At 40.5% G+C, this 27,021-nt stretch overlaps 1 protein-coding gene across 1 annotated transcript in view; it reads right to left on the bottom strand.

The window, feature by feature from the left end:
• LOC308286173 (inositol monophosphatase 1-like) overlaps positions 1-23,679 on the bottom strand; it is a gene marked incomplete at both ends in the record, with an annotated part of 37,500 nt that extends 13,821 nt beyond the window's left edge. The window contains 3 exons of the mRNA XM_080727129.1: positions 837-941; positions 1,085-1,218; positions 23,566-23,679. Of these exons, the coding sequence (XP_080583255.1) occupies positions 837-941; positions 1,085-1,218; positions 23,566-23,679 (353 nt within the window). The remainder of the gene's footprint in view (positions 1-836; positions 942-1,084; positions 1,219-23,565) is intronic.
• Positions 23,680-27,021: the final 3,342 nt, after the last annotated feature.

The raw sequence follows: 27,021 nt of genomic DNA, 5'->3' as shown, positions 1-27,021 counted from the left end.
ACTACACTTACCCAACTGTCCAGTACAACAGTAACACACTGTGGTTGTACTGGTCATAAGCGACCGCCAGGTTGCAGCGTGATTTTAGGGCAAAATGTGTAGGAGCAGTGTCCAAAAATGTGTTTGAAAAAATTGGCTTGATGGTGGCGCTATATGGGACAGATCCATGTAGATGACATGAGTGTAGACATACTGTGTACCGATTTGCGTGATTTTAGGGCAAAATCTGTAGGAGCAGTGTCCAAAGATTTGTTTTAAGAAATCGGCCTGAAGGTGGAGCTAAATGGGACAGATCCATGTTGATGACATGAGTGTAGACATAATGTGTGTGTGATTTTAGGACAAAATGTGTAGGAGCAGTGTCCAAAAATGTGTTTTAAAAAATCGTCCTGAAGGTGGCGCTAAATGGGACAGATCCACGTTGATGACATGAGTGTAGACATACTGAATTTCCCCCTTGGGATAATAAAGGTATCTATCTAAAGGTATCTATCTAAAGGTATCTATCTATACTGTGTACCGATTTGCGTGATTTTAGGGCAACAATTGTAGGAGCTGCGTCCAAAAATGTGTTTTGCAAGAATCGGCCTCATGGTGGCGCTAGAAGAGGGTCATGTGTGAATGATGGAGGTTGTGGTTTGGCAGGCAAGGAGTGTGTGTGCAAAATTGGGCATGGATCGGGGCAACGGTTGCGGAGATATGAGCAGGGCAAAGGTGTGACGTGTGACAGACAGACAGACAGACAGACAGACTGACAGACAGACAGACAGCTAGCTGGTCGAGGTTTTGATAGTAACTGCGACCTGACGATCGCAATAATAGTGTAGAATAGTAACCTGTGAACAAAGTTGACGGTTCCATCGATGGGGTCGATGATCCATGTGGGGCTGTCAGTCAGAACCACGGCCCCTCCTACCCCGACTGACTCCTCCCCTATGAACCTGAGAGGTCAAAGGTCAAAGCATCACATGACCACTTCCTGGTCACCCCGCTGACTTCCTGTTCTTTTTGATGGACATTCTGCTAATGATCGTCTCACATTAAAAGTTAACTATAAAATGTTCAGACAGTCAGACAGACGTACTTGTGTTCAGGATATGCCTCTTTGATGGAGGATAAGAGGAGTTTCTCTACGTTCTGGTCCGTCTCGGTCACCAGGTCAGCAGCAGAACTCTTCAGCTTGACATCCTTCTGCTGATGGAAAGCTTCCAACACCGTCTGTAATGAGAGTAATACCAGTAAGACTCAAAAAAATGTGTTTGTAAAAATCGGCCTGATGGTGGCGCTATATGGGACAGACCCATGTTGATGACATGAGTGTCGACATACTGTGTAGCGATTTGCGTGATTTTAGGGCAGAATCTGTAGGAGCAGTGTCCAAAAATGTGTTTTGCAAGAATCGGCCTGATGGTGGCGCTAGAAAAGGGCCATGTGATAAATGTGGGGTGGTGGTTGTGGTTTGGCAGGCAAGGAGTGTGTGTGTGCGCAAAGTTTGGCATGGATCGGGGCAACAGTGGTGGAGATATGAGTAGGGCAAAAGTGTGATGTGACATGACTGACAGACTGACATCCGGTGGAGGTTTTGATCCCTGCAACACCATCTGTAATAATAAAATCACACCTGTATCAAACACGACACACGTGAATATCTCCTTGTATGGGTCCGTGACATCAGCTGTGGTGATGACGGTCTCGGCCTATGTGGCGGAGAGAGTCGCAGCCCCAGCCTGAAGCCTCAAAAGTCTAGTATCTGCCCTCGTTCCATAGGGATGTCCCTTTGGAGTAATGGTTAAGATATTGGACTGTCATGCGCGAGACCCAGGTTCGAAGCCGGGTGGGGAGGTTCGGATCACCTCTGTTACACCTGCTTTCTATGACGTTAGTCTTGTGTGACTTTAGTCTCATGCTCTTCGGACATATGGACATAGGGAAATAAGACATAGGGACAAACGGACATAGGGACATACTGTAGAGACATAGGCCTACTACAATAAAATAAACTATATCAGGGGTGGGCAACAATGGTGATGGCGAGGGCCACTATATTTCCACCTTCACTCCAGAGGGCCACATTGCATATTGCTACGTCCTACTTTGTCATTCTAGTATGTCATACAAAAGAAGCCAAAATAGACGATTTACAAGCTCAAAGCGACGCGACACGTTTTGAGCTTGTAGATCGGCTATGTTTGCTTCTTTTGAATTGGAATCCTGAATATTGTTTTGTCATATTTTAATTGGAATCATAAAATGTAACATGATTTAAATTCAAATGCATTTAGTTATACTCACATTAACTTTATGAACTTAAATACAAAATACGTTGGACATAAAAAAGACTACTATACTAGTCATTAAGCTACTAATTTAAGCGGGTCATGTTTGCATGTTTGGAATTGTAACAGCTGAAATCGATAATATAACAGTATTCCAATATTAACCTGCGGGCCATCAAGTGATGGTGGGGGCCGCATGTGGCCCCCGGGCCGCCAGTTGCCCATGTATGAACTATAACATAAAGAACTAACCCTAACCCAAACATGATAGTTACTCATACAGCACACACGCACACACACACACGCACACACACACACACGCACACACACACACACGCACACAGGGGCGTCACAAGGGGTAGGAAAGTGGGACTGAGTTACTAGGGCCCAAGGTGGAGGGGCCCTAGTAACTTTAGCTATTGAAAAATAGCAGATATACAAGCTCACGGTGCCGCGCTGTGAGCTTGTAGATCTGCTATTTTTGAAAAGTCGTGAAAATGTGCGCAAATCTTTGAATATATGTATTTTTTAATGAACATTTGTAACTCAAATTTTGCTTCTGGGGGGTCCCTGGAACTAAATATTTTGAGATGGGGGGGGGGGGTCCTTCACATGAAAAAGTTTGAGCATCACTGACATGGAAACATAGGTTTCTTGGCACACATTTTCATGATTTTTCAAAAATAGCAGATCTACACTCTGTGCCGCGCTGTGAGCTTGTATATCTGCTATTTTTCAATAGTTAACATTCATGGGGGGCCCGCAGTGAATCCTTGTACCCAGGGCCCAGAATTTGGTGTGACGCCCCTGCACACACACACGCACACGCGCACACACACACACACACACACACACACACACACACACACACACACACACACACACACACACACACACACACACACACACACACACACACACACACACACACACACACACACACACACACAGGAGAGCAGGCAGACAGACATTAACACAACACAGACAGGTACCTGACTAGCCTCCCTGGCCAGTTGAATCCCAAACTGTAAACAGTGTGTCCATTCACCCATGATGCTGCAGTGCAATACCCTGGACCTGTAACCATAGCAACCAGTCAATAACAATCACTAATAATCCCAGTGGTCGTCTGGTAATAATCAATGAATGATCATGATCAATAACACTACTGTAACAATCACTAATAATCCCAGTGGTCTTCTGGTAATAATCAATGAATGATCATGATGATCAATAACACTACTGTAACAATCTCTAATAATCCCAGTGGTCGTCTGGTAATAATCAATGAATGATCATGATCAATAACACTACTGTAACGATCACTAATAATCTCAGTGGTCGTCTGGTAATAATCAATGAATGATCATGATCAATAACACTACTGTAACGATCACTAATAATCTCAGTGGTCGTCTGGTAATAATCAATGAATGATCATGATCAATAACACTACTGTAACAATAACTAGAACCTTCCAGAAAAATGTGATCGCATAATTTCCCTTATAATCAGACAACTGCTGCAGATTATTAAGGCCGCATAATCGCATATTTCCACCCGCATATTTCGGAACTACGCACATTTCACCACATATTTCGCGTACATTCACAACCTTTCGCATATTTCGCAACGTTGTGCACATTTAGCATGTCACATATTTTGCAACTTTTCACATATTCCGCAAATTTCATATAAAAAAAACCCCTGCATATTTCATAGCAAAATCCTTGATCTTAGTCCGCATAATCAATGATTTTAGTCCGCATAATCAAAGACTTTAGTCCGCATAATCAAAGATTTTAGTAGTCCGCATAATCAAGGATTTTAGTCCGCATAATCAAGGATTTTAGTAGTCTGCATAATCAATGATTTTAGTCCGCATAATCAATGATTTTAGTCCGCATAATCAATGATTTTAGTCCGCATAATCAAAGCTTTTAGTCCGCATAATCAAAGATTTTAGTCCGCATAATCAAAGATTTTAGTCCGCATAATCAATGATTTTAGTCCGCATAATCAAAGCTTATAGTCCGCATAATCAAAGATTTTAGTCCGCATAATCAAAGACTTTAGTCCGCATAATCAAAGATTTTAGTAGTCCGCATAATCAAGGATTTTAGTCCGCATAATCAAGGATTTTAGTAGTCTGCATAATCAATGATTTTAGTCCGCATAATCAATGATTTTAGTCCGCATAATCAATGATTTTAGTCCGCATAATCAAAGCTTTTAGTCCGCATAATCAAAGATTTTAGTCCGCATAATCAAAGATTTTAGTCCGCATAATCAATGATTTTAGTCCGCATAATCAAAGCTTTTAGTCCGCATAATTAAAGATTTTAGTCCGCATAATCAAAGATTTTAGTCCGCATAATCAAAGATTTTAGTCCGCATAATCAAAGATTTTAGTCCGCATAATCAATGATTTTAGTCCGCATAATCAAAGCTTTTAGTCCGCATAATCAAAGATTTTAGTCCGCATAATCAAAGATTTTAGTCCGCATAATCAAAGATTTTAGTCCGCATAATTAAAGATTTTAGTCCGATTTTTGCCCGTGTTCTTCTGGAGGGTGTAAATAAGAGTGTTTTACCTTCAGTTGAACTCAGCTGTTCCAGACTCTCACTCAACCTTTATAGCCTGCTCTGGAGTTAGGCCACACCCCTCTGGAGTTAGGCCACACCCCTCTGGGGTTAGGCCACACCCCTCTGGAGTTAGGCCACACCCCTCTGCAGTGACACTGGTGGAAAAAAGTAAAAGTATCAATACTGCAATTCTTAGAAATACTCTGTTACAAGTAAAAGTCTGGATTTCAAAATGTACTTGAGTAAAAGTATGAAAATGTTGGCATCAAATGCACTTAAAAGTACAAAATGTTTGAAAATAGCAGATCTACAAGCTCACAATGTATTGCATCGTGAGCTGAAGTCCATAGCACTACTGTAACACTCCCCGTCCCTCAATGACCATACATGAAAGATAGATAGCATTTTTAGTTTAAAAAAAAAATTTTTTTTTACAGATTTTTTTTGCGTGGTCTACCTATGTTACTGTTTTTCTAGGTTGTTATTCCTTTGCATTTATTGTATTGTTGTTGATGGACATATTATCTTGCTTATTATATTGATATATTAACTGCTTATTGTAAGTCGCTTTGGATTAAGCGTCTGCTAACTGTAAACTGTAAATTATAAAGTAGCCTACAATATTTGCCCCTTAGATGTGATGGAGTAGAAGTAAAAGTAATGAGTACTTTATAGTTGTGGTGCTACTGTAGTACATTTTTACTGCATGGCAGTAATGATACTTTTACTTAAGAACTTTTCCCACAACTGTTTGTTACTGACCATCACTGGTATGAAATATACACTGGAAATTGGATACTTTGTACAATTTGTCTCGGCCAGACAGACACACATACAACACGCACACATGCACACATGCACAGATTGCACACACACACACACACACGCGCACGCGCACACGCACGCGCACGCGCACACGCACACGCACACGCACACACACACACACACACACACACACGTGCACACACTTAAACATCTGCTGCATGCTCCACGCTCTACACATGCCTGTTTCGTGTTCAGTGATTGGTTATCTCGGTGAGCGGTAACTCTGTTCTGATTGGCTGAGAAAGGGGGGGACACACACCAGTGAAACTTGTGTTGTTTTTCTACAACACGTGGCGAGATTGATGGGTATTTTATTTCCCATGTAATTAAGACAAGAATAAATACAGTTTCCCAAAAAAGATTATATTCACTCCCACACAGAAAAGGAGACCACACCAGTGTAATGTCAGTTTACTCTTACTGTAGCCTATATTAAACAGCAATATTAAATCAATCGGCTTACAAAAATGACCAGTGGAACAATAGAGGGTATGTGCGTGACATCACTGTTGCTGGAAGTTATGTGGGAAAAAAAAAACTATAATTTCTGCCATTGACAGCCCAAACATCCAAACAGAGAAGTCCTATCTGATTGTATTAAACAAAGTTAAACTCACCAACATTGCGGCTCTACTGAAAGCTTGAATTATCCTCTTTCTATCTGCAAAGTTTTTCTTTGACATGTTATGAGCTACTTTCTGTCAAGACATTCTGTGCAGGGGATTATTTTTCCAAGTGTCAGAGTTTGGAAGCGCTTGTTTTCAACAACACAACAACCTGCTGCCTCCTGCATTATGTGCAATGTAGAAACAGGTGGTATGCAGGACCATCGAGTGATTTGCAACTAGCACTTCCAAACTCCAATGCTCCAAGCTGCTCAATGTTTTGCCACTCAGTCTAGATTAGGGGGGCGGGTCCCAGTGGACGTGCATACCCTCTATCCACGATTTTCCTACGCCCCACAGTGCATTGCGCAGACGTTTGCACCGATCTTCCGCCGCCGATTTACAAGCTCACAACGGGTTGCATCTGCGACGCGACGTGAGCTTGTATGTCTGCTGTTAAACCCGGAAGTTTGGTCCTGATAGTCTCCAGTAAACCCCCGGGGAAAATTGTGGATAAACATGCTTCTCTTCTCTCTCGTTGATCTTCTCCCATCACCTTTGTACAGACCTGCACGTGTATAAATCATATTGTTCCAAAACAGAATAACCTTGACACTTGTAACTCTGAAGTTGGTGTTTTAAATATAATTGATATTAAAATGTAATGTACATCCCATCAGAGATATATATATTTTGGGGCTTTTATGCCTTTAGTGATAGGACAGTAGACTGTCAGGAAACAGGGAGAGAGAGAGAGATGGGAAGTGACACTGACACGCAGCAAGTGCCACCAACTTGCGGGACACATTTCATTTGAATAAACTTCTTCTCGACCAACATTATTCAGATCTTGTGCGTGAGCTCTTGAAGCCAATGAAAGCACCGCTGCTCTGCGTGTAGGTGTGGCTGTGGGAAATGACAGGGAAGTGATCCGACAGAGTGACGGTCAACTGTCAACAACCGCCTTGCGGACTGGAGGCGCACATAATTGCGTTCCTGTGCGCATGGCGTGCATTTAAGAGTTTTTTTCTCGGTGTGAACAGAGCCTCAGAGCCTATGTGGTATATACGCCAGGACCGCTAGGCCAGAGAGCGCCCCGTGTGGCAAAAATGTCTAACTGCACAGCAGACAAGCGAGACAGGGAGCCTCGCTCTAGTCCATGCACTCCCAAAGCTAGTAAAGCTACAAACCGTTGTCGCTTCCTGAGTCTTTAGTAAGGGGATTTTATAAGATATTTGACCAATCTGCGAAGTAAATCGTTACCAAGAAATGTCTTCACCAATGTGTTTCTAAAGGTGTGTAATGTACTAAAAGGTTGAAATTCAACTCCCGGGGGAAACCTCATAAAAAAACTGATTTGTGTTTGTGTCCCATTAACTTTACTATACAGGAAAAAAATACAAAAAATAAATCTGCTTTAAGTAGCATGTGAGGGGTCAAACTATGGGTTTTTCATGATGCTGAATTTCTTGCAAAACAAATGCTTGAAATGGATTCAGCATCATGAAAAACCACAGTTTGACCCCTCACATGCTACTTAAAGCAAATTTATTTTCTGTGTTTAAAAAAAAAAAAGTAAAGTTAATGGGGCACAAACTTTCATCAGTTTTTCATGAGGTTTCCCCCGGGAGTTGAATTTCAACCTTTTAGTACATATTATTACACACCTTTAATAAACACATTGGTGAAGAAATTTCTTGGTAACGATTTAGTTTGCAGATTTTATTATGTTCCCCTTACTACTTGGAACGGTCCACCCTCGGACCTCGACCATAAATCCACTCCATTCCCATTGAAATGCATTGGCGGAATCCCCTCTTACGACTGGGCTACACCAAGCCTTTTTACGAGCGTCAGTGCGTACGCGGGGCGTGCGGCCGTGCGCGTTTTGGAAAGATCCAATATATTTTCTGATGTAGCCCGGCCGTCATAGGTAGATTGTTTTTTCCTAAGCAAGGGGACGGTGGGGTCAGACCAAAGTAGTGGCGTCAGTTCAGAAAAAGGTAAGGTATGGCAACATGACTGGTGTCTTGCACGCGCGCGAAGGCGCACGTGCAAGACACCAGTAATGTTGCCATACCTTAGCAAAAGGCATGATACATTTATTTTAAGTACATTCTATTTTTTTCCCCCCCAAAATGTCTATGGTTTCTTGGGCTGGATATGGCAGTCTGGAACGGTTGTTCAAGTGCAGCTAAACTTGACATAATATAGTAAACGTGACACAATTAACAATAATGAATTGCACCTGTGCAGCTGACCTGCGGAACCTGGAAATATACCATTTTGTCAAGATGGGGAGAATAAAAAGTGTGGCGAATATAATTATAATACCTTGTTAAATTTTGCATTTGTAGTTATTTTAATGTAATTCAACAACATAACCAGCACAGATAGACAATGCGACATTCATGGATTTATATTTTAAAGTAACTTGTATTCTCCCCCCCCTGGACCCAGGGTATGGCAGCTGCATACCCCTGCCATACCCAATTGACGCCCCTGGACCAAAGCATGGCTGCCGGCTGGTAAACTCTTTTTGTGCGCAGCCGACACTTCCTGAGTCTTGTGTCGGTCTGCCTTCAACTCACCCGATTGGTCAGAGGGGGAGAAAACAGAATCTGATATTTTGAAGGCTGATTTGTACATTTCTGAACTGTGGGTATTTGAGTGGGAGGCTATTTAAAGCTCTTCTATTTTTTTCTTTAGGTCACAGAATGTCACTCATATCACCACCGCATGCCACGGACAGACGGACTCCACAACATGTACTGTACATTTTACTGTACATTATCAGACACGTCACATGAATGCCTGGGCACACGCACGCACGCACGCAGGCGCGCGCGCGCTCTCTCTCTCTCTCTCTCTCTCTCTCTCTCTCTCTCTCTCTCTCTCTCACTCTCTCTCTCTCTCTCTCTCTCTCTCTCTCTATATATATATATATATATATATATATTAAGGCTGGGACTTTAACTGATTAATTACAGAAAATTAGCGCAATAAAAAAAAACGCATTTTAATTGCACTTAGTTTTTGCACCACAGAACCTTCAGTTTCGGGCATACCGATCATAGCGATGCACCAACCAAGAAGAGACAACAAACGCAAAGGGAGAAGTAGCCGATCAGAGCGCTTTGCTTGGCCCAGTGGATGCCAAATTTAGATTAAAAAAACTCACTCACTCGTACAACAAAATGTGTTTTACTTGAAAAAAAATGCTTCTCAGGTCAAATATCGATGTGCGATTAAAATGCGATTAATTGCGATTAATTAATCACAGAGCCTGTAATTAATTAGATTCAAATTTGTAATCACATCCCAGCCCTAATATATATATATACACACACACACACCAGTGGTTCCCAAACTTTCCTGGTTGAGACCCAAAAGAGAGATTAGAGTACGTAGCATATAGCTGATCTACAAGCTCACAATGGGTGTTTATTAACAGTGTTACATAGCTCACAACAAGCTCACAACGTTGTGAGGCATTGTGAGCTTGTAGATCGGCTATTTTCAGCAAAGTGGCTTGGTGTAGAGGTGGAAAAAAGCAGACTAAACACAGAGTGAAAGGTCGAGTTTATTAAGTATCGACGGTTCAAGTAGTTAAATATCTGAATTGAAAACACAAATTGACATGAATGCCTGCTTCATCTCTCTCTCAACTAAGGGGTCCTTGGCCTGAAAATGTTGAAGACCCCTGCTATAGAGTGTTTGTTCAGTAACAGTGTTAAATAGCTCTATATTGTGACAGTAATCATCGCTATAGAGTGTTTGTTCAGTAACAGTGTTAAATAGCTCTATATTGTGACAGTAATCATTGCTATAGAGTGTTTGTTCAGTAACAATGTTAAATAGCTCTATATTGTGACAATCATTGCTATAGAGTGTTTGTTCAGTAACAGTGTTAAATAGCTCTATATTGTGACAGTAATCATCGCTATAGAGTGTTTGTTCAGTAACAGTGTTAAATAGCTCTATATTGTGACAGTAATCATTGCTATAGAGTGTTTGTTCAGTAACAGTGTTAAATAGCTCTATATTGTGACAGTAATCATTGCTATAGAGTGTTTGTTCAGTAACAGTGTTAAATAGCTCTATATTGTGACAATCATTGCTATAGGGTGTTTGTTCAGTAACAGTGTTAAATAGCTCTATATTGTGACAGTAATCATTGCTAGAGTGTTCAGTAACAGTGTTAAACAGCTCTATATTGTGACAGTAATCATTGCTATAGAGTTTGTTCAGTAACAGTGTTAAATAGCTCTATTGTGACAGTAATCATTGCTATAGAGTGTTCAGTAACAGTGTTAAACAGCTCTATATTGTGACAGTAATCATTGCTATAGAGTGTGTGTTCAGTAACAGTGTTAAATAGCTCTATATTGTGACAGTAATCATTGCTATAGAGTGTTTGTTCAGTAACAGTGTTAAATAGCTCTATATTGTGACAGTAATCATTGCTATAGTTTGTTTGTTCAGTATAACAGTGTTAATAGCTCTATATTGTGACAGTAATCATTACTATAGAGCAACGTTTAGAGGCCAAGGACCCCTTAGTTGAGAGAGAGATGAGGCAGGGACCCCCACAACCTGTTCATAGATTCCATATAGTTTCATTGTTTGACAGCACAATCATCAGTGTATTTTGGATTCATGTCAATTTGTGTTTTCAGATAGTTAACCACTTGAACCGTCAATACTTAATAAACTTGACCTTTCACTCTATACTTAGTCTGCTCTTTCCCCTCTACACCAAACCTCTTTGCCAAAAATAGCAGATCTACAAGCCTCGCGCTGCGTTGTAGATCTGCTATTTTTGGCTAAAGTTCTCAGAATATGGACGCTAGAGTTCAAGTGGTAAATATACAAAAGGAGAAAAAAAGGTTTCTATCACACAAAGATTTGGAGGACCCCCTGTAGTAACTCTGAGGACCCCCTAGGGGTCCCGGACCCCCTGTTGAAGACCTCTGCTATAGAGTGTTTGTTCAGTAACAGTGTCAAATAGCTCTATATTGTGACAGCAATCATTGCGAGTGTTCAGTAACAGTGTCAAATAGCTCTATATTGTGACAGCAATCATTGCGAGTGTTCAGTAACAGTGTCAAATAGCTCTATATTGTGACAGCAATCATTGCGAGTGTTCAGTAACAGTGTTAAATAGCTCTATATTGTGACAGCAATCATTGCGAGTGTTCAGTAACAGTGTTAAATAGCTCTATATTGTGACAGCAATCATTGCGAGTGTTCAGTAACAGTGTTAAATAGCTCTATATTGTGACAGCAATCATTGCGAGTGTTCAGTAACAGTGTTAAATAGCTCTATATTGTGACAGTAATCATTGCGAGTGTTCAGTAACAGTGTTAAATAGCTCTATATTGTGACAGCAATCATTGCGAGTGTTCAGTAACAGTGTTAAATAGCTCTATATTGTGACAGTAATCATTGCGAGTGTTCAGTAACAGTGTTAAATAGCTCTATATTGTGACAGCAATCATTGCGAGTGTTCAGTAACAGTGTTAAATAGCTCTATATTGTGACAGCAATCATTGCGAGTGTTCAGTAACAGTGTTAAATAGCTCTATATTGTGACAGCAATCATTGCGAGTGTTCAGTAACAGTGTTAAATAGCTCTATATTGTGACAGCAATCATTGCGAGTGTTCAGTAACAGTGTTAAATAGCTCTATATTGTGACAGCAATCATTGCGAGTGTTCAGTAACAGTGTTAAATAGCTCTATATTGTGACAGCAATCATTGCGAGTGTTCAGTAACAGTGTTAAATAGCTCTATATTGTGACAGCAATCATTGCGAGTGTTCAGTAACAGTGTTAAATAGCTCTATATTGTGACAGCAATCATTGCGAGTGTTCAGTAACAGTGTTAAATAGCTGTTCCGATAGTAATAGCTGTATGTATTTATTTTTTATTTGTATTTTTTCGTTCAGGATAACAATTTCATCCAATCATAAGAGTTTCAATTGTGTCTGTTATTGTTTTGGTTTGGGTTTGGTTCCAATTTCACTATATATCTTTGTTTGTTCTACATCTTGTGCAAAGGCAGGCCTACATAAGAATTAAAACCGTTTCTTCATATTTTTTGCTGCTGTCATTTTAGCAGTGTTCTTTTCATCATAGTTTCAAACTATGATGAAAAGCTAGGGACGTGCAGAGAATCTTTGAGAGGCAGGGTCTGAAATGTCTAAAATGGCCTTTTGGTGAAAATCTCGAAATAACAGACATCCTAGCTCACAACGCGTCGCAGCGCGACACGTTGTGAGCTTTGGAGTCTGCAATTTCCGATGCTTGATTTCTACACAGAGAGGGCAATTCTTTCAACATGAGATGCTGCATTCAAGTTCAGGAGAGTTTGGACAAGGCAATTCTCTTGAACGCTGCCTTCAGGTATGGCATGGAAAGAGGGGCATTTGCATTTCTTTCACCATAGTGAAAACGACATTCATGGTCTGGAGAGGGCACTTTTTACAGACTGGTAAAAGGGCAGGGGCTCAAGCCCCCTTTGATGTCTATGATGTACTCGTGCCTGATGAAAAGTAATAAATAATACGTAATAATATAATAGTAATAAATACTAAGCAATCATGACTAAAACTAAAAACTAAATATATCCAGTAGACCTAAAAGACAACTCATTTTATGTTTGGTTTTAATCGGTCGGGTCACTCGGGTGTTGCGCTCTGAAAATAGCAGATCTACAAGCTCACTGCAACGTGTTGTGAGCTGTAAAATCAAGCATATCAACTGTATATTTAGTCGACTAAAATCTTTTGATATCTAGTTGACTAGACGAAAAGGAAAACATTTCAGGTGACTAAAACACTAAATGACATTTTATTCAAAAGACTATGACTAAAACAGAATAAAAGGTTCCTGTGAAAATCAACACTGCATCGTAGCAGCACAGGAACTGATAAAACAACAATAATAAAGAACAAAATGAGCAATCACATGATGTTCAGTAGAACATGTAGAATACATGTTATGTACAGTAGCTGCCCATAGAGGGCAGTGTGGCAGTGTTTTTTTTTTTCAGCATGTTGAATGCTGTGTCAATCTAACCTGTTTACCAGTGGTGTAAAGTAACCACCCAGCAAACATTTTGAGGTATATTAGACGTCTAATATACGTCTAAACTTATACTAGACGTCTAAGTTTATACGTATAAAAAATGGTCTACCAGAGGTATAGATATGCAAGTTTTTTAGACGTCTAAACTTAGACTAGACGTCTAATATACGTCTAATATACGTCTAAGTTTATACCTGGGTCTACATTTAGACTTCTAATAGACGTCCGGCCGTTAAGGTCTAAATATAGACGTCTATTAGACGTCTAAATTTCGACCCAGGTATAAACTTAGACGTATATTAGACGTCTAGTCTAAGTTTAGACGTCTAAAAAACTTGCATATATATGTGTCCCAATCTCACTGAGAGCCAGTCATCTCGGAAAGTACAGCTTTAGACAGGGACTGAAAATACCTTTTTTTTTTTTTTTTTCACTAAAATGTGACAAAGCTACTAAAGCATTTCATAAATTTCAGGCTACATTTCACTTAAACGCCAGAGCTTAACTCTGCATGTAAATAAGACTTTTTTTAATTAATGTGAGAGATCGTCAGGTCATTTGCAGGTTAGACATTTATATACCTCTGGTAGACCATTTTTTTATACGTATAAAATATAAACTTAGACTTCTAGTACAAATTGTTTAGTGGGCAAGTAATCAAGTACTGTACTTAAATACAATTTAGAAAACATATCATGAAAACAATCATTTCACCCACTTCTGTGATGTGGAAAATGAAGCTGTTTCTGATTCTGTGAAAGAAAGTGACCTGTGCTGCGCTGTGCCTGCTGCATGGACGGATTAACCCCTGTGATCGAGGGCCCCTGGCCAATAATCTTTTAGGGCCCCCCACCAGCGTCTCCCTCCAGAGCTTCCCCCATCAGCCCCAAACACCCATGTCCCACACACATTTATACATAGCCAGGAGATGTACAGAAAGGCAACAACAGATGGTCACTCCTTAGATTAGGGGTCTTCAACGTTTTCAGGCCGGGGACCCCCAAGCTGATGGGGAGATGGAGCAGGGACCCCCTACCACCTCGTAGGGTGGGGGGGTCGGGGCTACGACATTCTTTTTTTAAACAAGTACAAGTTACAGCGAGCAAGGTGGGCCGTACCACTACCATTTCTAAACATACTACTTATTAACTGAGAACCAATGTCAATAATATCAACAATCTGTCAATTGCATAGTAATCATGTATTCAAGCTATTCAAAATGGATAGAATCATGATTAATTTTTTAACATAAATGTGAAATGTTTTATTTTTAAGCAATAATTTCGCGGACCCCCTGCAGTACCTCCGCGGACCCCCTAGGGGTCGCGGACCCCCTGTTGAAGACCCCTGCCTTAGATGGTCTCTATTCTATAGTTACACACACACACACACACACACACACACACACACACACACACACACACACACACACACACACACACACACACACACACACACACACACACACACACACACACACACACAGTCGGCATATTTGAAATAGGATTGTGTGAGTGGGCTGTTTGTAAGTGGTGATGATGTCAACCCTGCAGAGGGTGAAGTTGCATCTACTAATACATTTAATAAATCAATACCACAATGATTGTCATATGAATTTTGCTACCACATTCGGCCCCTTAGGGCATAACAATAAAAAATATTTATGCCCTATTAAAATAGAGAAAATTCATAGAATGGCAGCACATTTTACTTCAAAATAAATGAGATACATGTACAACTTGACGCCAAAACTTGTTTTGTTCAATACATGTGTGACGACAGTGACTGAACAGCATTTGCGCACATGCTGCCAGTCACATATTGCCTCAAACATGTATCAACAATTATACATACTGAATAGTTAAAAGATAAAGGCATCAATAATTACTTTCCCACTCTAGACTCCTAAGATTTCTTTTTAAACACTCAAATCTTGGAAGTTTTTGATGTACTATAAGTAAGTTACTCCCACCCTCCATCATAACCCAGAGGAGGGGCCCGGCCCACACATTAGATATGTAATAAATGTATCCACCTCTTTCTGCAGGAATTACTGGAGATTTTTTTGCACCACACTTCCGCTTAACAGCAGACATACAAGCTCACGTCGCGTCGCAGATGCAGCCCGTTGTGAGCTTGTAGATCACACTCGGCTGCAGCGCCGGAAGCTCTGTGCAACTTCTGCATGCGCAATGCATTATGGGATGTTGGAAAGTTGTGGATACATTTAATTTTAGTAAATTGTCAATGACCACGCGACCCAGTTCTCCCAAGGGCCCCTGAGAGCCAAGGGCCCCTGGCAACGGCCCCACCGGCCCAATGGTTAAAGAACAACTTTGTTTTTTTACAACAAGGGTTCATATTTTAGATTGTAATTAGAGAAAAGAAAAAGTGAGTGTTAAAATGTTTTCATTGGCTTCGTTCTATTGTTTTAGCGCGTTTACCGTGCTAAAATGTGGGGCATGCGTACGCATGGGGGCATGCGTACAAGTGGCTAAATATTTCTTTTTAGACACAATAAGCCAGCAGTTTCTTTATTGCTATTTACAGTAACACTTCTAGCCCCCATAAGTCACATCCAACCTTGAAAGGTTGCGTTGTATCTTGGGAATGGGCTTATTCTGTGTAAAATGACATATTTAGCCACTTGTACACATGCCCCCAACCACTGAAATAAGAATCTCTAAAACAATAGAAAGAAGTAAATGAAATCATTTTAACACTCATCTTTTATATTATTTAATTACAATCTAAAATATGAACCCTGGCCTGCAGTGAATCCAGATCCTGGACTATAAGGAGACGTTTGTTTCAATATTAACTCATACCCTGCCAAAAAATATGTTTCTATGATAAAAACGTCTTTAAAACGTCTTTTTCACTATGGACCTCCCTGCCAGACGTCTTCTGAACATCTTTTTTAAAAAAATAAAAAAAAAAAAAAAAAAAGAAAAATTGAAAAAAATGTTTTTGAAAAAAAAATTTTTGGACCTCCAACAGTGTACTAGGCATGATCGCGATTGCGAAATTGCATGTTTAACCCCCATACCAACCCCATCTTTCAAACATGGCAGCCATGTTTGTTTACATTTGAAGAAAACATAAGGGCTCCTTTCTCCTGAATGCCTGAACGGATTTCCAAGCGGATTTTTTTGTTTGAAAGCTGTGAAAAGCATGCACATGCATAGTGTATGATCTGTGCACGAATGTGTGCACCAGCGTGCACACTATTTTTTTAACCCTTTGTTGGCGAACCGGCAATATAAGAGGTCATCCCACTTTAAATATGGCACCGACTGAGTTAATCGTGTGTCCAATAAGGCCCCTCCACCTTGGGCCCTGGTAACTCAGTCCCCCCCAGGGGCGTCACACCACATTCTGGGCCCTGGGTACAAGGATTCACTGCGGGCCCCCCATGAATGTTACCTATTGAAAAATAGCAGATATACAAGCTCACAGCGCGGCACCGAGTGCCGCGCTGTGAGCTTGTAGATCTGCTATTTTTGAAAAATCGTGAAAATGTGTGCAAGAAACCTTTGTCAAGGACCCCCAAGATTATATGTATTTGGCCACGGACCCCGATCTCAAAATATTTTGTTCCAGGGACCCCCCAGAAGCAAAATTTGAGTTAGAAATGTTTGCTTAAAAAATACATTTATTCAAAGATTTTCACAAATTTTCACAACTTTTTCAAAAATAGCAGATCTACAAGCCGCTTTGAGCTTGTATATCTGCTATTTTTCAATAGATAAAGTTATTAGGGCCCTCCCTCCACCTTGGGCCCTGGTAACTCAGTCCCACTTTCCTACCCCTTGTGACGCCCCTGGCCCCCCCCCCCCTCCCCCCCCCCCCCCCCCCCTCCACCCCCCCTTGTGACGCCCCTTTCCCCAGGGGGTGCGGTCTCATGCAGGTTCCTGTCTTTGTGTTGGAAACCTGATGACGTTGGAAAAAAAATGTTGGACAGATTTGGAAAGATTTTTAAAAGACCACCCTCTCCCACTATAAGATTTAAATAAATATATATATATACATTCTTTCCAAAGACTTTTTAATGTTTGTTTTATAAAAATACTTTTTAGATGTGAGATGCTGTGGTATCCTGCCTATACGGCTTAACACCATATTTGGAGAAGTATTAGGCACAAAGCAGGCTTAAAGGAGCACCCCCCAAAATTACTTTTTTTCTATTGATTACACAAAGTATTAAGGCCTGTCCATTCTTGTTCGGTTCGTTTTGGCGAGTTGTGTTTTCCGACGTGCACATTTCCGAACTCTCGTTCGGCTCAATGCTTTTCAGAAGTCGCATGGGATATAATTTTATGGTCGAAAAGGACCTTTTGACCGGTCGAAGTATGGAAAGCCCTTTAGGCACAATTACAAAGCAAGCTACACCTGAAGTCTGTTGGGGCCTGTAATTCTGGACACCCTTGACAGCTTGAAAGGCTGCACGGTGTGTGAATGCTCTTCCTCCAACTGTTACTTTGTTGGCTTTTGTGAGCGTAAGCGTAAAGGTCTCACAGGGATGTGTGAAAGAATAAACAATTTTTAATTGTTTAATTAAACTCAGCTCAGATGTCAAATGACAACCACACCCAAATGTTTTACTTTAACCCTGCAAGACCCGCATTAATTTCTACTTGCCAAAACAAAATTGTAAAAAATCAGATGGTGTTTTAGGAGTCCTAATCACAGGAAAATGTAATGTTTAAAAATGTAGGCCTATAATGTTTTTGTAAGGTTGTATAGCCATAAATCATAAATCATGCTCTAATTTGAATTTTGGGGATATCTTTCACAATAATAACATATGTACATGTTCTAGACATTCTGATGGTCTAATGGTCTAATGTTTTTTTTTGTGAGGAATAGCTTCAATGAAAAAGTGAGATTTTGTTCGTCCAGACTCTGGATTCCAGAGATCTTTAAGTTGTGTGAATGTCAGCCACTGTGGGGGGTATTTATATGCAAATATCGTGGCCAATGGCATTGTAAAAACAATAGGATTTAATGGTGATGTTATGTGAAGAAAAAAATGAAGTAAAACTAATTATAACATTTTTTTAAATGATTTAAAAAATGTTGCCAAAAAGCAACGCTGGGCCTTGCAGGGTTAAGGTTTATTCTTTCTAGTATACGTTTCATGTTGTACATTGACATGCTGAACGGCCGGTTCAGTCCCGGACGGTCCAGGCCGGCCATTAGGAAAAAAAATTAAATAAAATGTCCATGTTCCATTAAAATGTTCCATTTTGGGGGCTGGGCGGCCAACAAAGTAAATCGTCACTGTCGGGCAGAAACCTCGTATCTCCAAGTTTCAAATTTATAATTTTTTTGCAAACGTTAAGAGCAGCAACAATCAGAGTACCTATTAACACCTTCCAGTCACAATGTGGGCCAGACAGAGTCTCAATTTGGAGGACACCTGAAAAGCCTGGAGGCATGGGTGCCTTTAGATGTGTCTGAGCATGAATTCATGTTGTTGAGGTTTGTGTTTGCTCTCACGCAATGCAATCAAAACACACACCAATGAAGATGATTGTTAGGTTTCAGGGGTGACCTCTGTCAAGGTTTGACCTTTGCACAGACCTTGACAACGATTAACAAGAGGGCAAGTTGGAAGTTGTTTCGCTTGGCTCCCTCACAGGGAATACCAACGGTCTTGGCAACCACCTGTCCATTCTTGTTGAACCACTGGTCCAGGGCTGCCCAAAAGGTAGATTGTGATCTACCAGTAGATCACAAGGGTGTGCAGGTATAGCCTGGTTAATAAACCAGACTGCACAACATCACCCCCTGTTGGTAGTGGTGGTGTGTGATAGAGTCTGACGCTTGCAGTCAGGCAAGTGCATGTAGACCACATGACATTACTGACAAATATATAATTAAAATATAAAAAAAATATGTCAATATGACATCAAGAAGGGCCTGTCAGCTCCCTCCATGGCTTCTAAAGTAGGCAAACCTCCAATGCAATACTTTGTTCAAGAGTCAGTAGCATTACAAAGAACCCCAAAACCTACCACTTCCATACAGAATGGGATGAAGACATTTCCCCCAGTATTTCCCATTTATTTCCCCCTTACAGTAAGTGTGTTTGCCTAAAATGGAACGCCAGTCCTGCTATTCCAAAGCCCCTCCTGAGGCCCTAAGCTAAAATATTTTGGATGGGTAGATCATGTTGAGCTAGTGATTTTAAAAGTAGATCTCACGTCCAAAAAGTGTGGGCACCCCTGCTCTGGTCCCTCAGGAAACTATACTTCTCTCCAAATCCAAAAGGACAATTTTATTTCCATCCTGAATTAATGGTTGCAGGCCTAATATTATTATTATGCATTAAGGCAATACCTAGTACTATATGTGCAATAATACAACTGAAAATCAAAGTTCAGAGGCATTGTAGGCTACTGCCTTTTGTAAGGCTACATATTTGTTTTAATTTCTTGAATTGAAGTCTTTATTTACAAACTTAAACTGATGCAAAATGATTCAAATAATTTACGATGAAGTCTAAGTCAGGCTTTACTTGGGAGACGTGTGTAACTGTGAACGAGGAGGCGATGCACACACAGCTCTTCAAAGTGAATGCAGAGACGAGACGATGCGCAAACGAGCGCCGTTCACAAACACCAGAATGAACGCATTCACAATAAACCTTCTCAACCTTTTCAGGCCGTGACCCCCAAAATAATCATATTTTATGAGGACCCCCCCCACCCTGACGAGCACTAAGAGTTGAGGCATTACATTTTGTATAACACGGTTCTATTGTGAAAATAGCCGATCTACAAGCTCACAACGTCTCGCAACACCAGGCGTTGTGAGCTTGTAGATCTGCTATTTTCACAATTTCTGCAATTATAATTTCTGTGTCCCAATTTCTGTGTCCGTAGCAAGAAGTACCCGCGGCCACCGGTGTCAACCGTAGGCACAGTGAGATAATCTGCTCTATAGGTGGTTGCACACTGCTGCGTTTTTCGTTGCGAAATGCGTTTTTCAGGGCATGGAGAGAGAGAGAGATAGAGAGAGCAAGGGACCGAGTGGGGCGCGAAATGGGCGGCAGTGTGCAAACGTGACTGACATAACGTGAGGTTGATTTTTTTATTTGCGTGCTCCGAAATTCACTTCGATATTCGGCCCGAAAAACGCAGCAGTGTGCAACCACCTTATGACAGCGGTTCTCAAACTATGGGTCCCAATAAGAAATATATGTTATCAAGAAACGGGAAAAAAGGAACTTTGTTGCAACCACATGAAGAGGAGAGGACGCCTTCGCCTTGACTTTTGACTCCTCTCACACACACGCACACGCACGCGCACGCGCACGCACACGCACACGCACACGCACACGCACACACACACACACACACACACACACACACACACACACCGCCTCTCCTCCAACAGCGAGACGAGGCACACAAGAAGTAACCCATTTATATGAGGGGCCCTTTAGGCCAAAAATAGTGAGACACTTTTACACACACTAATGAGACAGTCTTATACGTACTACTGAAATGCTTTTACATTCAATATTGAGACACTTTGACACACGCTGTTGAGACACTCTTACATAGACTAATGAAATGTTATACGCTCGATAATGAAACACTCTTACGCTCACTACTGAAACACTCGTACATACATACATACTTAGTAAATCTATGCGCGTTCGTATATGAAACCGTATACATACTCAACTGAACACTTACGCATGCATATGACAAACACATACACATACCTATATACTTCTGTGCCATATACACATACGTACAAAATTATTTACACATATATATCTGAAACACTCACACATCCACCCATGAAAAGGCTGCATATATATTACTGAACACTCGTACGTGTACAACTGAATTTATTGTATTTCACATATATTCATGCAAGTAGTTTCACTAGTATGTATAAATGAATTCAATGATGTATAAACGTATCATTTCAGTGCTATGCATACGTGATTTCAGTATAATGTATGAAAGAGTTCCACATGTAATCGTACGAGTCATTTCAGTACTATATATATACGTTATTTCGATATTATATATATACATTATTTTGATAGCAATATATAATTTCATTACTATATGCAAATAAATCACATGTATTCATACAAGTAATTTCAGTTATATATATATAAGTCATTTCAATAGTATATATACATGATTTTAATAGCATGTATATATATAATTTCATTACTATATGCAAATAAATCACATGTAATCAAAAAAGTCATTTCAGTACTATATATATAAGTTATTTCGATAATATATATACATTATTTTAATAGCATGTATATATCATTTCACTAGTATGTATGAAACCTCGCCTCACCAGGCTTTCCCTGAGGTTTTCAGTAGCACATACAAATCATTTTCACTGTCAACGGAAGGTGACCAAAGTCATGTGACCGAAGTCACGTGACTTCGTTTTCTTCCTGGCTTCAGACTGCAGACCACAGCTCCATCAGATGTAAACAACATTTGCTACAGACATGGAGGTAGGTGAGGGCAAATCTTCTATTGTTATTATTATAGAATGATAGAATCTATTTAATAAACTAACGTTTGTAAAGTGTTTTTTGTCAGTTGTGTCTTAAGGGTTTTGGTTTTGATTTGATGTAAAGAGAGTTTACTGTTAGCTAGCGAAATTAGCATTTTAGCTAAGTCTTGTTGCTGAGTTGGCTTTAGCCTGCAGTTTTTACAAGCCATGGCTCTATCTGCTTACCCTAATCTGTTCAGAGAGATGACAGTGCAACGTTTTTGCTCATCTATATCAGGCAATCAGGGCAATGAGAACAATGCTAATGACAGCGATTTTTTTCATTGTATTTATCATGGAAGGTGTGAATCTGTGAACAATATCAACAGACCTGACACAATCTAAATGCAAATACTCAAAGCATAAGTTGACGGTCGTTCACACTTAATGCTTGGCGTGAAGAACGGGCCGTTATTCTTTGAAGATATAATGAAAATACATGCGTGGTCACGGTGTTGCACCACGATTGGTTGCCTATAGAATTCCAGCCCGCCACGGCTGCCATGACATAACTGCACTCAGTTTGGCTCTGAGGTCACAGAATCGGATGGGTCACCAATTGCTGTGTAACGGCAATACGTGAAATGTCTGGATTTGCTAGGAGGAACGAGTACATACGTGGAGATGACATGTACACGTCTCGGTTTTAATGCGTGTTCATGTAGGACGGTGGTTCTCAACCTGTGGGTCGGGACCCCCAGGGGCGTCCCCAAGTTATTTTGTGGGGTCCCCAGATGATTAATTTAATGTGCAACATTGTTTTCTCGCTCAACTGTAAACAAACCAACATGGGGTTCAAGTGTATAGAGTGCACATTTCTTAAGTGACAATTTAAGGACTATTTACAACCAATAAAATGACAAACATTGTCCAATTTGTCAAATATTAGTGTCAGAAATTGTGAAAATAGCCGATCTACATTGTAGATGTAATGCCTCAACTCTTAGTGCTCATCAGGGTGGGGGGTCCCCAGTTAAAATATGACAATTTAGGGGGTCGTGGCCTGAAAAGATTGAGAACCAGTGATGTAGGACAGGCAGCGACCCCCAAAATAATCATTTTGTTTTTGCTTCCTTAAAGAATATTATACCTTAATGCAGACTCCAATGCTATTTCCACTATAGTACCTTATTTTATTGGTCATTGTCAGTAATTTTTCTTTTATTTGAGTAATTTGTAGTAGTATTTATTGTAACACCTTGGGCAAACGCTCCACATGTCCCAGACGCTTCCATAGAGCCATTGTTTGGCTCCCAAACTATGTAATGCACTCCTGACTCCTCATTGAAATAGCTCTGCAGACTCACTCCCAATCTTCCACCATAATCTGAAGACTCGCCTCTTCAGACTCCACTTTAGCCACTTGCCCTAGCCTTTACGACTTTGAGGGCTTATCCAAAGGCTAAATGTAATTAAAATGTCATGTTTTATAGAAAGGTGGTCATTCATCCTTTAGTGTATCGTTTCAATGTACAATTTCTTTATTTATTATCTGCTGTTTGTTCATTAGATACTTTCGATTCTTATTTCTATGCATTTGATTTATTACCTTGTGTTGTCCAATGCTTACTGTAAATCGCTCTGGATTCTAAATGTCTGCTAAATGCCTACATTTTAACATATGAGCACTGACCCCTACAGCCTTGGACCGATGAACACTATCTCCAGCAGGCGCCCCCCAGCCTGACATTATCAACACCATGGCATCGACCAGCACAGCGCCCCCCAGCCGTGAAGTGAACACCATGGCATCGACCAACACAGCGCCCCCCCAGCCATGAAGTGAACACCATGGCATCGACCAACACAGCGCCCCCCCAGCCTTTGCCTTTGTGTGGCTTTAGTCACCAGCATGGAAGACCAGTATAGTAAGTATTATAGAATGTTGCCTTTTTGCCACTGTTCCAACACACATTACTTAGACGTTGCATTCATCCGACTCTCATTATTATTAACCTTCACTGCACGTGTAGCCACGTAGTCTGAGTAATGAGATGTTTTGACTGACAACTCAGAAATTGAGCTTGTCATATCATCAGGTGTGTTGCCAGGACATCGACAGGACAGGACATAAAGACAGGATAGAGTCACATAGACAGGATAACCTTTAAAATCAACCCATAGATTAACCAATACGACAGGTAAGGGATAAAGACGAGGCGCAGCCGAGGGGGGTTATCAGGCTGAAGGGATGTTATAGTGTACATGGAGTACCACCAAGGAGGCAGTCTTTATCCTGCTTATTACCCGCAATACCCGGCTACTGAATAAAATTAATAATTTGACTCAAAACTAAAAACAAAACAAAGTACCGGTATTTCCTTGTTTACAGACAGCTGAAAGTATTCCACAAGTGTTGCGCTGGACGTAGCAGCCAGTGGTGTAAAGTACATTTACTTAAATATTGTACTTAAGTATAATCTTTAGGTATTTGTTCTTTATTTGAGCATTTTCTTTATTTACTTTACTCCACTATACAGATCTCAGATCCAAATATGGTACTTTTACTCAATTTATTTGCAAACTTTAGTTATTAGTTACTTTGTAGATTTACAAGCTCACAATGCGAAGCATTCTGAGCTTGCAGATCTGCTATTTTCAAAACTGGGACATCTGCATAATGAGTACTTTTAATTCTTTTTACTTTTTTGATACTTTTACTCAAGTACATTTAGAATTCCGCCTTATTCCGGACATTTACTTGTAACTGAGTATTTCTTCATTGCAGTATTGAAACTTTTACTTGAGTAAAACATTTTTACTTTTTCACCACTGATAGCAGCTATTGTATGCCTGTCTGTTTTTTATGTGGGGGGTGGGGCAGAAGTACACTGCTCTGTTCTTCAGTACCGTGATTGGTCTTGATCAAGGAATTGACGCTCGACTGCATGGGGTTTTCAAGGAAAAGCCCATGCCCTTTTCGAGTCGGGCTTTGCGATCCTGGCTCGACAAAGTCTCTTTCTCAGCCTGGCTTGGCGTTAGTGGAACAGAATAAACCAGGCTATACAGAGGAGGCTTTGTCAAGTCTGGATTTGGCTTAAATCCTGGCTTATTTAATTCAGCTTTCGTGAAACAGGCCCCAGGAGGATGTAGTACAGTTATTGTTAAAGATAAGGATGCTCTCGTCTTTCAATTTTCAACCATAAAGACACTCCTATATTAAAAGTTTGCTAATATCTGCCTAATACTAAGCTGGTGACCAAAGGACAATAGTAAGTCTATTTGCTTTATTTCCATCAGGAAAGTCAACCCCGCTGACTCTGTGGACATGGACTGTGATGCTAAGAAGAAGACGATGCTGAAGGATTTGGACAGGTCCTTCCTGGGTGCAGTAGGTGCTGTGATTCCCCAGTCAGAGTATGAGTGGGATGGGGATCCCAGAAGAGGGTTGGGTGACCACCGCATCCCCAAAATGATGCTCACTTTCCCCAATGGCAGCTGCATCTCTGTGGATACGATCGCACCAAACAAAGGTAGCCAACCTTATAAGTCTGAGTTAAATGAACACTTTGATGCGAGGAAGTCATTTAAGGAATTGGAGCTTACCCATGGCTGTACTTTTTAGTTCCTCTGGATGTGAGTTTGCACATACTGGTAGATAAAAGTAGAAGTACATTGGTAATTTGAATAAACGCAATCCCTGTTCAACTTATTGATGTTCTAAACCAGGACAGACACTCAAAATTGTTACAGTAATATTAGAGCAATAGAGCATGGTCACACACACATACAGTATGCCTTAGATAAGAAGAGTCGGCTTCCTTAAACACCAGAATATAAACACCAGAATACCGGCGTTTCCGGTAAAGACAACAAAGCACATTACATTCACCCATTCATACACCGATGGCGGAGGAAAACCCTGCAAGGCACCAACATGCTCATCGGGAGCAATTAGGGGTTCAGCGTCTTGCTCAAAGACACTTGGACACCAACTCTTGGGGATCCCGAGATCGGTTCCCATCTGGCTGCTCTACCGGCCACTCTACCCCTGAGCCACTGCCACCTGATGTGCCTCATGCCTCGACATGCGTCTTACAAAAAGTCCATTAAAACTCACTCCTAGTATCTCACTCAGCAATACAGGGTTGCTATAAGAGTCTTTTTTATTTATGTGGAGTTTGGAAGAGTACACATTTATGTTACTTTTCTATACAGTAAATGATTTAGTCTACAGTTACAAGGACATATCGGTAGGCATCAACAGATGCATGTTGCCCCTATTTTATTTTTTTATTTTGCTTTTGTTTTTTGTGTCTTTAAAGGAGTAGTTCACCACTTTTCAACCTGTCTTCATATCAGACAGGTTGAATTAGTTCTCACTAATGTTGATGATAAAATATCACAATTTTTTCTACTCAGTCCAAGTCTCCTGGGAGAGCTGTGGGAAGTTCAGAATCCATCGTCTTGTGACATCATCATTTTGAAAAAATATATATATATATTTTTATTAGCGCGATAACAATGGCTTCCACTTTAAAATTGCAACTTTTCAGGAATAGAAAGCCTGCAGTTTCTATAAGCTGGATTGGCAATCGATGATGTCACAAGACTATGGGTTTCTGACCTGCCCACAGCCCTCCTCTGAAAAAAAGAAAAAAGCTATTTTTGAGTGAGGACCAATTATATGAACATAGGTTGAAAAGTGGTGGAGTGCCCCTTTAAGTATTGTATATAGTATAAACTATACGACTGTATAAGTCTGATGTATGTATTGAACCCTTTTTAATCTTCATTTTCAGGTGTGATCAGGAAGAATTGCACATAATGTGTACCCCTGGCAGAGCTACAAGTGCTTTGGACTGAACTACAGGATGCGGGTGATTGAGAGTCTTGACGCAGACACAGAGACCAGACGCCTGTCTCCTGTAGCTGTACTGGGAGATGGCTATGTGGATCTGATTAATGGTGAAAATAGTTGGTTCAAGGTCCAACCACACACATTCATATCTACACGGGCACATAATCACTTTTGCATCACAATGGAAACACGCCTATGGCAGTACTGTATTTTTATCTATTTTGGTGTATTTAATTGTTGCTCTGTCTTCTTTTAAAGATGTCAGCTCACACACACACACACACTTTT

The sequence above is a fragment of the Nannobrachium achirus genome, assembly GCF_963921795.1.
Source record: "Nannobrachium achirus genome assembly, chromosome: 5".
In the NCBI taxonomy this organism is placed as follows: Eukaryota; Metazoa; Chordata; class Actinopteri; order Myctophiformes; family Myctophidae; genus Nannobrachium; species Nannobrachium achirus.
Note: the sequence above shows the minus strand (reverse complement) of the source record. Positions and strands in the feature narration are given on the sequence as shown.